The following is a 12,893-nucleotide window of genomic DNA, read 5'->3' as shown; positions in this document are numbered from 1 at the left end:
GTCTCAAGCGATAAGGTCTATAAAGTTAAAACTTGCAGCAGCGCCTGTGTTTGTGTGTAATTTAAGCTCAACATTCGAACTGCGGTTCCGAGGCTTGGTGAACCTGCGCAACGCTGGAAATACTTGTGGTCTTGAAAACATTCTTTTATCAAGACGCAACCTTCCACATTACAAAGTTTACGACACGTATGTCTATGTCAATGCATGAGTCACCAGGGGCGAACACTGTGAAATGGATGGGTGGTGACTCTGTCGTAGTAATTATTCTCTCGTTTCTCTCTTAAATACTTGTGTAGAGTATGAACGTTGTTAGATGTCAACAGAAAGGCATGTTTCTTTACCAATGTTAACACTATCTAATCATATAAGCACACGTTAGAAACTCGATGCTATTATATATCGTTTAACTTTTGACCAGGACAAAAAAAAAATTTCATATGTACTTTGCCATCTACAAGACAGCACATACCATATATCGTTTGTTGTTGGTTGGAAGAGAAAGTAACCTACTGGATTCACTGTGAGGACCGACCTGGGTTTACACGCCAGGGCCCTGTTACACAAAGATATCCTAGCCCTAGATCACTTAAGTGCATGGCTATCTTGTACACCTAAGGTAATCTTAGGGCTAACATAGCTTAGTGGAACGTGGCTCATATCTACCAAACCGACTGACAGACTAACGGACTGACAGACTGACCAAGCAACTGGTCAACCAGTCCGCCAAGTATCTAACTAGCGTATTATAAATATTCCACAACACTGTAATCAATGCAAAAAAAAAAAAAAAATCAGTTACACATCATATTCTCAAAGTTTCTGTCTCTATAGCCTACTTCCTGTCTCCTGTCACGAACTCCCACCTTTCCCCGCCACCCCTAGGTCATCCCTGGCGATAACGCTCGTCGATACACCCGTCCCGTGATGCCCAGGGCTCGAAGTGCACCTCAGCCGTAGATAAACAGTTGTCCTCTCCTAACCCGAAACTTTTCTTTCCTTAGCAGCCGACACAAGCAGGAGGTAGCAGACACCCCACACGAGACAGTAGACAGTCGCAAGTTAGCAGACAACACACGTAGACCCACCCACACTCGGCACACACACAGCAGACGATATGGACGCACAGTTGGGCAAATGGAAGGTCGTGAAAGAGGAAACGACTGGACTGGATGAATTTTTAACAAAATTGGGTAAGACTCCTTTATAGGTAAATAAATTAAATTTAATACAAATACAAACGGCAGTTTGGAAAATAGTTATGTTAAAGAGAGAGGTTGGGAGACGGGTTCGGAAAGGGCAAAACAGAAAGAGAGAGAGAGAGAGAGAGAGAGAGAGAGAGAGAGAGAGAGAGAGAGAGAGAGAGAGAGAGAGAGAGAGAGAGAGAGAGAGAGAGAGAGAGAGAGAAGAAGAAGAAGAAGAAGAAATGAATCAGGGCATAGTAATAAAGGGTGTTCTCTTGTTAGACAGAAAGGCGACGTGTAAACAAAAAGGGGGCTGGGGGAGGACCGCCCCGTCTCTTCCTCTGGTGACGCCCATGTATGGTTCGTTTTCTTAGAATGTGCTTTTTGTCCGGTTCAGAACACTCGATATATTGCGAATAATTTTAAAACTAAAACAAAGATTCAAATGTGTGTAATAGTAATATTTCCTAAACCCAGTGCTGTATATATTTATAGCTTTTGGCCTGTTCAATCTTCAGACATTATACAGTTATTTCCTACAGAAACGAGACACAAGGCATATGCTTATACGTACTGGCTCCTTTATGACGTGGCATAGACTGTCATGGGAGATATTCGCGGGGAAAGGTGTCAGATTGTTAGAAACACGTCGACTAGATCTTCAGTTATTACACTTCCTGTAAAAACACTTATCAGAGTCCCGTAATGTCAGTGGCAGATTTCATCTTGGAAAGAAAGAAAGAAAGATATATGGCGTCAGACATATGGTTAAGGACCACACATATTTTGAGAGGAAACCCGCTGTCGCCACTTCATGGGCTAATCTTCCGATGAGCAGCAAGGGATCTTTTATTTGCGCTTCCCACAGGCAGGATAGCACAAACCATGGCACTCACTCAGTTTGGAGTCGGTATTGGGATTAAAATTCCCATGCCTCGACTGGGGATCCGAACCCAGTACCTACCAGCCTATGGCCTACCACGACGCCACCGAGGCCGGTATCTTGGAAAGAAGAAACAGCTATATGTTTCCCAACTGAAGCAATTTATTAAAAACTAATTCCCACAAGGGGCCATTCAGATATTACGTAACGCTTAGGGGGTGGGGGTGGGGGGGGGGGGGGGGGTTAAGTCCAAACGTTGCGTTACAAGGCGTGGGGGTGTATTGAACAGCGTTACGTAACACAATTTAGTTTTCTCTTAAACGTGCCATGCCATGACAACAACATATAATGTAGATTTTTAGAGCTAACCAAAACAATTATAAATCAAGCTGAAATGCTTTAATACACCAGATTTTTTAAAATGGCGCAAGTGAAAACCCGCATTTTTTCCCCATCATACAGCAATGCGTCACTTTAATGACATCACTGTAGTACACATGGGTATAAATAAACATTGCCACGTTGCTTTATCTGTGTGTTGGGGGGAGGGGGATATTTTCCGAGCGTTACGTAATATTTTGTGTGTGTGTGTGTGTGTGTGTGTGTGTGTGTGTGTATGGTATAGCGTTACGGGGCGTTACAAGGGGTGGTGGGTGTCTAATTTTTACAAAAATAGCGTTACGTAATATTTAAACGGCTCCCAATGGACATTAGACGTGATTAATCGGACGTAATGCCGTTTATACTGTCCGCCATGTTGTAATTCAGGTATTGAAACGTTCGGTTTTATTGTGTTACTTCTAATGAGTATTACTGGACGGAAGGCAAACGAAGGTGGCAAGTGAAAACAAACACATCAAACCCATCCCAATAAAACCCGGTAATTGCTTAACATTTTTAGTATACGTTTGAAAAGTGGCTAGGAATACACTGCACATACCGGCCGCACTGGGTGCATTCAACATAGCTACCGGCCTTGGTGGCGCAGTGGTTAAGCCATCGGACTACAGGCTGGTGGGTACAGGGTTCGCAGCCCGGTACCGGCTCCAACCCAGAGCGAGTTCTTAATGGCTCAATGGGTAGGTGTAAGGCCACTACACCCTCTTCTCTCTCACTAACCACTAACAAACTAATAACTAACCCACTGTCCTGGACAGACAGCCCAGATAGCTGAGGTGTATGCCCAGGATAGCGTGCTTGAACCTTAATTGGATATAGGCACGAAGATAAGTTGAAATCAATCAATCAACATAGCTAAAGCTGCCACAGTGCAACCTTTTATTCACTAAACCGTTCAAATTAATCAAAGTTAAAAGTTAAAGTTTGTTTAGTTTAACGACACCACTAGAGCACATTGATTTATTAATCATCGGTTAGTGGATGTCAAACATTTGGTAATTTTAAGAGGAGACTAGCTATATTTATTTCATTAGTACCAAGGGATCTTTTATATGCACCATCCCACATACATGGTAGCAATACCATGGCCTTTGATATACCAGTCGTGGAATGGAACGAGAAATAGCCCAGTGGGCCCACAGACGGAGATCGATCTCAGACCGACCGCGCATCAAGTGAGCGCTTTACTACTGGGATACACCCTGCCTCCAAATTAATAAAATAAAATGTGCAAACATTACCGTTTCCGGTCCTTGACTGTCATTCCACACTCTTCAAGCACGTTTGAACTTGGTACATTCATTCATTCATGTCAACTTATTTTCATGCTTATATCCACTTATTGTTCAAGCACGCTGTCCTGGGCATAAACCTCACCTATCTGGGCTGTCTGTCCAGGACAGTGGGTTAGTTGTTATTGGTTAGTGAGAAAGAAGAGAGTGTAGTGCTGTTACACCTACGCATCGAGTCGCTAAAGTCGCTCTGGGTGGGAGCCGGTACCGAGCTGCGAAGCCTGTACCTACCTCCTTATGTCCGATGGCTTAACTACTACGCCACCGAGTTCAAATCAATTTATATGAGTTTACTGACCAGGGTCCCGTTCCAGGAAGCGACCGTCCCAGAGTTGCTCACTGACGATGTCAGAGGTCAAACCTGGAATAGGCGTGCCTGAACCTTTTGGATAGGGGCACGTTAATAGAATTCCCTTCCCTTCCCAGGAAGCGATCTTAGCGCTAAGATCACCTTCAGTACATAACTACCTTATACACTTGTGATATTAGCCCTAAGATCACCTCCAGTGCGTAACTACCTGATACACTTAAGGTGATATTGGCGCCCTGATCACCTCCAGTGCGTAACTACCTGATACACTTACGGTGATATTAGCGCCAAGATCACCTCCAGTGCGTAACTACCTGATACACTTAAGGTGATATTAGCGCCAAGATCACCTCCAGTGCATAACTACCTGATACACTTAAGGCGATATTAGCGCCCTGATCACCTCCAGTACGTAACTACCTGATACACTTAAGGCAATATTAGCGCCCTGGTCACCTCCAGTGCGTAACTACCTGATACACTTAAGGTGATATTAGCGCCAAGATCACCTCCAGTGCGTAACTACCTGATACACTAAAGGCGATATTAGCGCCCTGATCACCTCCAGTACGTAACTACCTGATACACTTAAGGTGATATTAGCGCTAAGATCACCTCCAGTGCGTAACTACCTGATACACTTAAGGTGATATTAGCGCCAAGATCACCTCCAGTGCGTAACTACCTGATACACTTAAGGCGATATTAGCGCCCTGATCACCTCCAGTGCGTAACTACCTGATACACTTAAGGTGATATTAGCGCCCTGATCACCTCCAGTACGTAACTACCTGATACACTTAAGGTGATATTAGCGCCCTGTTCACCTCCAGTGCGTAACTACCTAATACACGTACGGTGATATTAGCGCTAAGATCACCTCCAGTGCGTATCTACCTGATACACTTAAGGCGATATTAGCGCTAAGATCACCTCCAGTACGTAACTACCTGATACACTTAAGGTGATATTAGCGCCAAGATCACCTCCAGTGCGTAACTACCTGATACACTTAAGGTGATATTAGCGCCAAGATCACCTCCAGTGCGTAACTACCTGATACACTTAAGGCGATATTAGCGCCCTGATCACCTCCAGTGCGTAACTACCTGATACACTTAAGGTGATATTAGCGCCCTGATCACCTCCAGTACGTAACTACCTGATACACTTAAGGTGATATTAGCGCCCTGTTCACCTCCAGTGCGTAACTACCTAATACACGTACGGTGATATTAGCGCTAAGATCACCTCCAGTGCGTATCTACCTGATACACTTAAGGCGATATTAGCGCTAAGATCACCTCCAGTACGTAACTACCTGATACACTTAAGGTGATATTAGCGCCAAGATCACCTCCAGTGCGTAACTACCTGATACACTTAAGGCGATATTAGCGCCCTGATCACATCCAGTACGTAACTACTGATACTTAAGGTGATATTAGCGCTAAGATCACCTCCAGTGCGTAACTACTTAATACACTTATGGTGATATTAGCGCTAAGATCACCTCCAGTGCATAACTACCTGATACACTTACGGCGATATTAGCGCCCTGGTCACCTCCAGTACGTAACTACCTGATACACTTAAGGTGATATTAGCGCCCTGGTCACCTCCAGTGCGTAACTACCTAATACACTTATGGTGATATTAGCGCTAAGATCACCTCCAGTGCGTAACTACCTGATACACTTAAGGCGATATTAGCGCTAAGATCACCTCCAGTACGTAACTACCTTATACATTTAAGGCGATATTAGCGCCCTGATCACCTCCAGTACGTAACTACCTGATACACTTAAGGCGATATTAGCGCCCTGATCACCTCCAGTGCGTAACTACCTGATACACTTAAGGCGATATTAGCGCCCTGATCACCTCCAATACGTAACTACCTGATACACTTAAGGCGATATTAGCGCTAAGATCACCTCCAGTACGTAACTACCTGTGCGTAACTACCTGATACACTTAAGGTGATATTAGCGCCCTGATCACCTCCAGTGCGTAACTACCTGATACACTTAAGGTGATATTAGCGCCATGATCACCTCCAGTACGTAACTACCTGATACACTTAAGGCGATATTAGCGCTAAGATCACCTCCAGTACGTAACTACCTGATACACTTAAGGTGATATTAGCGCTAAGATCACCTCCAGTGCGTAACTACCTGATACACTTAAGGTGATATTAGCACCCTGGTCACCTCCAGTGCATAACTACCTGATACACTTATGGTGATATTAGCGCTAAGATACACTTAAGTTGATATTAGCGCCCTGATCACCTCCAGTGCACAACTACCTGATACACTTAAGGCGATATTAGCGCCCTGATCACCTCCAGTACGTAACTACCTGATACACTTAAGGTGATATTAGCGCCCTGATCATCCCCAGTACGTAACTACCTGATACACTTAAGGTGATATTAGCGCTAAGATCACCTCCAGTACGTAACTACCTGATACACTTAAGGTGATATTAGCGCCCTGATCACCTCCAGTACGTAACTACCTGATACACTTAAGGCGATATTAGCGCCCTGGTCACCTCCAGTACGTAACTACCTGATACACTTAAGGCGATATTAGCGCCCTGATCACCTCCAGTACGTAACTACCTTATACACTTAAGGCGATATTAGCGCTAAGATCACCTCCAGTACGTAACTACCTTATACACTTAAGGTGATATTAGCGCTAAGATCACCTCCAGTACATAACTACCTTATACACTTAAGGCGATATTAGCCCTAAGATCACATCCAGGAGGTGATATTAGCGCTAAGATCACCTCCAGTACGTAACCACCTGATACACTTAAGGTGATGTTAGCGCTAAGATCACCTCCAGTACATAACTATCTTATACACTTACGGTGAAATTAGCGCCTTAACTATCTTATACACTTAAGGTGATATTAGCGCTAAGATCAACCCCAGTACATAACTACCTCATACACTTAAGGTGATATTAGCGCTAAGAGCACTTCGTGAAACGGGGCCCTGATAGGTAAAAATAGAATCCTTCAAAATCACATTGAGATAGACGACCCCAGATATCTAAAATATCTTCATAAATACGCTGCTCTCATTCACCCATTTCCTTTGTTTGACACTCAGTAGCCGATGTATTTTTGTTAATGGGGTAACGTTAAACATTCATTCATTCATTCATTCTAAAGTGGCTGCTCTAGATACCCCTTAACTTCATTTCAACGTATTTTCGTGCTTATCCAACTAAGGTTCAAGCACGCTGTCCTGGGCACACAACTCAGCTGTCTGGGCTGTCTGTCCAGGACAGTGGGTTAGTTGTTAATTGGTTAATGATTAGTGAAAGAGAAGAGGGTGTAGTGGCCTTACACCTACCCACTGAGCCCTTACGAACACGCTCTGGGTTGGAGCCGGTACCGGGTTGCGAACATTGTACCTACCAGCCTGTAGTCCGATGGCTTAACCACTGCGCCACCGAGACCGGTTGCAATGTATTTCCCAATAATTCAAATATTCAACAACAATTCAACAACAACAACAACAACAGAATGAACCAACTGAGAACAAAGAAAATAAATTAATTACGTTTAGTTGCCAATCTCTCTTACAGAATAGTGACCTGAAATTCCACGTTTTTAAACCTCGATAAAAACGTTTGTGATCGACCACTGTTTGTTTGCTAAACACACACAACTCACACTACAGAGTTAGGGACACTACATGAAAAGTATACCGCTGATCCCTGTTGCAACTTAATTTATTTTAATTCATTGTCGTCGGTTTGGTTTCGTGCAAAACCTGATACCGTTAGAACAGACGTGCCTGACAGAATAGACGGTCTGACTGCAAAGCAAACAGCACACCCGGCAACACACAAAACCCGTTGTATTGACAAAAGGAGAAAGTACTATATTATATGACCGTGCTCGATAAATGAAATTTATCAACATAATATATAATGTTTAGTCTTAAAAAAGGACCACACCATGATTGTTTTGTATATTTAATATTTAAACTGTGTTGTTGTGGTAGTGCGATAGGTAGGTCGTTGATGAACCCTCTGACTTATTTCCCATTCCAGCCAAAACCACACACCGGATATATCGAATTCCGTGGTATGCGTTATTTTGGTTGCGGCAAAGAGCATATTTGACCTCGAATAGTCGAGACCTAAACTCACAAATACCGAACAGTTTTGACCTAGAGTTACAACTACTTAACAGTCTAAATATAAAGTAACAAACACTTAACAGTCTAGACATAAAGTCACAAATACCCAACAGTCTAGACATAAAGTCACAAATACCCAACAGTCTAGACATAAAGTCACACATACCAAACAGTCTAGACATAAAGTCACACACACCAAACAGTCTAGACATAAAGTCACACACACCAAACAGTCTAGACATAAAGTCACACATACCAAACAGTGTAGACATAAAGTCACACATACCAAACAGTCTAGACATAAAGTCACATATACCAAACAGTCTAGGCCTAACGACCTCTCTCTGTTTGTAGGGTTGCACATACCAAATAGTCTAGACATAAAGTCACACACATCCAACAGTCTAGACCTAAAGTCACACATACCCAACAGTCTAGACCTAAAGTCACACATACCCAACAGTCTAGACCTAAAGTCACACATACCCAACAGTCTAGACCTAAAGTTACACACACCCAACAGTCTAGACCTAAAGTCACACACACCCAACAGTCTAGACAAAGTCACACATACCCAACAGTGTAGACATAAAGTCACACATACCAAACAGTCTAGACCTAAAGTCACACACACCAAACAGTGTAGACCTAAAGTCACACATACCAAACAGTCTAGACCTAAAGTCACACATACCCAACAGTCTAGACATAAAGTCACACATACCCAACAGTCTAGACATAAAGTCACACCTACCCAACAGTCTAGACCTAGAGTCACACATACCCAACAGTCTAGACCTAACGATCTCTCTCTGTTTGTAGGGTTGCCGAAGGAAGCCCAGGCCGCTTACAAGGATCTCGACTACACGATCGAGACGTCCAAGGACGGGGACTCGTTCAAGTCGGTGGTCAACATCACCGGTCGCGACCCCCTCGTCTACACGTGGAAGCTGGGAGAGGCCTTCGAGTACCAGTCGCTGGACGGAACCAAACCTATGGTAGGATTTAAAAAGTAGACTTAGTATGTGGTACAGAGGTGTGTGCTGTGGTTTGACGTGGTGAGAGATGACATTGTGTGCAACTGTATTGGCAAGAAATACACTTGGAGAATACAAAACTCAGAAAACCCCATATATATGGTTGTGTGTCGCATTGCACGAGGTCGTCACTTAATGTTTGCATATACCATAGTTTGACACCCAATAGCCGATGTATTTTTTGTGCTGGGGTGTCGTTAAAGTTTCATTCATTCATTCATGCATGATTTGGTGTGGTTCTGTCCCGTGCGGTACGGTTTGGTGTGGTTCTGTCCCGTGCGGTACGGTTTGGTGTGGTATGATAGGTATGACACTGTATGGTCGTCAAAATGTAGTGGGTTAAAACAACTCCAAGAAGTAAAATCAAATCATGACAATTTTATCCAATTTTTATTCATTCTGAATCACCTTGACTCGACCCAAAGACAGATTTTTAAAAAGTCTGTTACTCCGTTTATGTACGGAATTCTCGCTAGCACAGCCGTCCTGACACAATCTTCGAGTTACACATACCGAGTGTACAGTTTGTCGCATGTTGCTTTTAACACACATTTGAAGACCTTACACAGTAACATGCTTTAACAACACCCATATCAAACTGTGATGACGGCTTGGAATTCCATCGCCACTAAGGACGTGAACGAGCTAAGTGGGTAGAGCGCTCGCCTGACGTGTTTGGGGTGTAAGATCGAATCACCTCGGTGAACACGCTGGGAACATCACCGTAACAACCAGTGCCCCACGACTGCCAATCAATAGTTTGTTTTGTTTAACGACACCACTAGACCACATTGATTTATTAATCATCGGCTATTGGATGTCAAATATGGTAATTTTGACAGTCATAGAGATGAAACCCGCTACATTTGTCCATTAGTAGCAAGGGATCTTTTATATGCACCATCCCACAGACAGGATAGCACATGCAACGGCCTTTGATATACCAGTCGTGGTGCACTGGCTAGAGCGAGATATAGCCCAAAAAGCCCACCGACGGGGATCGAATCTAGATTGACCGCGCATCAAGGGAGCGTTTTACCACTGGGCTACGTCCCGCCCCCGACTGATAATCAAAGGCTATAGATATGGTATGTGCTTTCCTGTCTGTGACAAAGTAGATATAAACGATCCCTTGCTGCAAATGAAAATATGTAAACAAAATGCATCCTGTAATTAATAAGCCGCCAGGTACTCTGTAGTCTGTTTGCGTCAAAAGGGAACCGATCAATTGACATATAAGTTTATAACGACTAATTCATAATATATACACATAAGACACATTATAATGTAATGTATGTTGTACAGTGTAATGTATGTATGTTGTACAGTGTGATGTGTGTATGTTGTACAGTGTAATGTGTGAATGTTGTACAGTGTAATGTATGTATGTTGTACAGTGTAATGTGTGTATGTTGTACAGTGTAATGTAATGTATGTTGTACAGTGTAATGTGTGTATGTTGTTCAGTGTAATGTAATGTATATTGTACAGTGTAATGTGTGTATGTTGTACAGTGTAATGTGTGTATGTTGTACAGTGTAATGTGTGTATGTTGTACAGTGTAATGTGTGTATGTTGTACAGTGTAATGTGTGTATGTTGTACAGTGTAATGTGTGTATGTTGTACAGTGTAATGTAATGTATGTTGTACATTGTAATGTGTGTATGTTGTACTTGTAATGTTATACTCGGTATGTTTGTTACTCTGACAGCTGACGGTGACGGAAGAGGGCGACACTGTCGTGGAGTCGTACACTCTGGAGAAGTTCAACAGGCAGTGGAAGTGCGTCAGGAAGGTTGACGGGGACGCCATGACTGCGGTGAGTACACAACACATTTACACTGACAACAACACTGACACTTTAATAACACTCACTGTGACTCACGTGAGTAGCAAGACACCGTCAGTACACCAAGATAGAACAGAGATTCAGTAAATTCTGGTAGTACATTGAAGTAGTCACTGAGATAGTACACTGATGTAGAACACAGATGCAGTACATGATGGTAGTACACTAAGAAAGTACGCTTATGTAGAACACACATGCAGTACATGTTGATATAGCCCAAGTACTCTAATAGAGCTAGACGGACAGTTAGAAGGTTATACACTAATGCGAGCGTATAACCATCCATATTTCAGTCTAGCTATTTTACAGTCAGAGTACTCGGGCTAATGATGGTAGTACACTGAGGTAGTACATCGATGTAGCGCACAGAGGCAGTACGTGGTGGTAGTACACTTAGGTAGTACATCGATGTAGAACACCAATGCAGTACACGATGGTAGTACACTGAGGTAGTACATCGATGTAGCGCACAGAGGCAGTACATGGTGGTAGTACACTGAGGTAGTACACGGATGTAGCGCACAGAGGCAGTACATGGTGGTAGTACACCGAGGTAGTACACCGATGTAGCGCACAGAGGCAGTACATGGTGGTAGTACACCGAGGTAGTACACCGAGGTAGCGCACAGAGGCAGTACAATATAGTAGTCAACTGATGCAGTACATGGTGGTAGTACACTGAGGTAGTACACCGAGGTAGTACACCGAGGTAGTACACCTATGTAGCGCACAGAGGCAGTACATGGTGGTAGTACACCGAGGTAGTACACTGAGGTAGTACACCGATGTAGTACACTGAGGCAGTACAATATAGTAGTCAACTGATGCAGTACTCAAATACGGATTTCAATTACAAATATTTTAGTGATATAATATTGTGCTCTGTTTATGACAAATGTTTTGATTGAACAACGTGATGACGTTTCGCAATAAACATTTATTTTCTTATTTACTGAATGTCTGCTTTAATAACGCAGTTGATGACATATATTTGACACTTTCAGACCACGTCGTGTGAAGATGTATCCATGGTACAGAAGCTGAAGAGAGTTTAATACAATTTTAAATCGAACGATATCGGACACTGCAACACTCCAACAAAGCCTGAGTCCAATGAGTTTTGCACGCTAGTTTAAGTATTGCTTTTATGCATTTATATAAAACAACTTGATTTCGACATGGCATTACCACTGCTTGTGCTACGCATAATGATCTCTCGCTGTTCACAAGAGAGGAACACCCCTCTATTTAAGACAGTGTTGTTTAGGTTATCTATAAAAAAAAATCCTAGCTAACTGTGAAAACAAAATATAATAGTAATTCGTGATGACTGAATGATTGCTCACACTGTCGAAGTATTCAGATGATACATCATCATCCATCACTATGTACCTCTAGTTATTAAAGTGGTGTTTAAAACACATGTGTTTTCTTCTTTTTTAAAATATGATATACAGCGTCTGTAAATAATCTCGTGACGCAATGGCCTCGGGTGTAGTGGTTAAAATATGGGACTCAAGGGTGGTAGGCACTGAGTTCGTGTCCCACCTGAGGCAGTGGAGATTTTTCATTTTTCATTACAGTATCGCTTTAAAGGGGCGTTCTCATAATGCGATTAGTCGTACCGACTTGTCGCATGCGATCCAATCATACCGTGAGAACATCTAAATTGGAACGACTTTAGTCTTATACGACAAATCGCAAGCTCTCAGCCAATCAAATCACATTAAAGTACAACCGGTTAGTTTTGTCACTTCTGGGTTTTTT

General features: G+C 42.9%; 1 protein-coding gene across 1 annotated transcript; it reads left to right on the top strand.

The window, feature by feature from the left end:
• The first annotated feature begins 944 nt into the window (after window positions 1-944).
• Window positions 945-12,545, top strand: LOC121383930 (fatty acid-binding protein-like). Its single transcript, XM_041514031.1, has 4 exons — window positions 945-1,190; window positions 9,062-9,237; window positions 10,989-11,096; window positions 12,131-12,545. Exons 1-4 carry the CDS (start codon window positions 1,115-1,117, stop codon window positions 12,179-12,181), a joined length of 411 nt encoding a protein of 136 aa, XP_041369965.1. The 5' UTR covers window positions 945-1,114; the 3' UTR covers window positions 12,182-12,545.
• The last annotated feature ends 348 nt before the right edge of the window (window positions 12,546-12,893 follow it).

This window comes from Gigantopelta aegis, chromosome 10 (assembly GCF_016097555.1).
Source record: "Gigantopelta aegis isolate Gae_Host chromosome 10, Gae_host_genome, whole genome shotgun sequence".
Lineage (NCBI taxonomy): Eukaryota > Metazoa > Mollusca > Gastropoda > Neomphalida > Peltospiridae > Gigantopelta > Gigantopelta aegis.
Note: the sequence above shows the minus strand (reverse complement) of the source record. Positions and strands in the feature narration are given on the sequence as shown.

Excerpts from the sequence above, each read along its gene's own strand:
- LOC121383930 (XM_041514031.1), top strand. The coding sequence starts at position 1,115 with ATGGACGCACAGTTGGGCAAATGGAAGGTCGTGAAAGAGGAAACGACT. Across the intron at positions 1,191-9,061 it reads TGAATTTTTAACAAAATTGG|GGTTGCCGAAGGAAGCCCAG; the intron begins GTAAGACTCCTT and ends CTCTGTTTGTAG. Across the intron at positions 9,238-10,988 it reads TGGACGGAACCAAACCTATG|CTGACGGTGACGGAAGAGGG; the intron begins GTAGGATTTAAA and ends TTACTCTGACAG.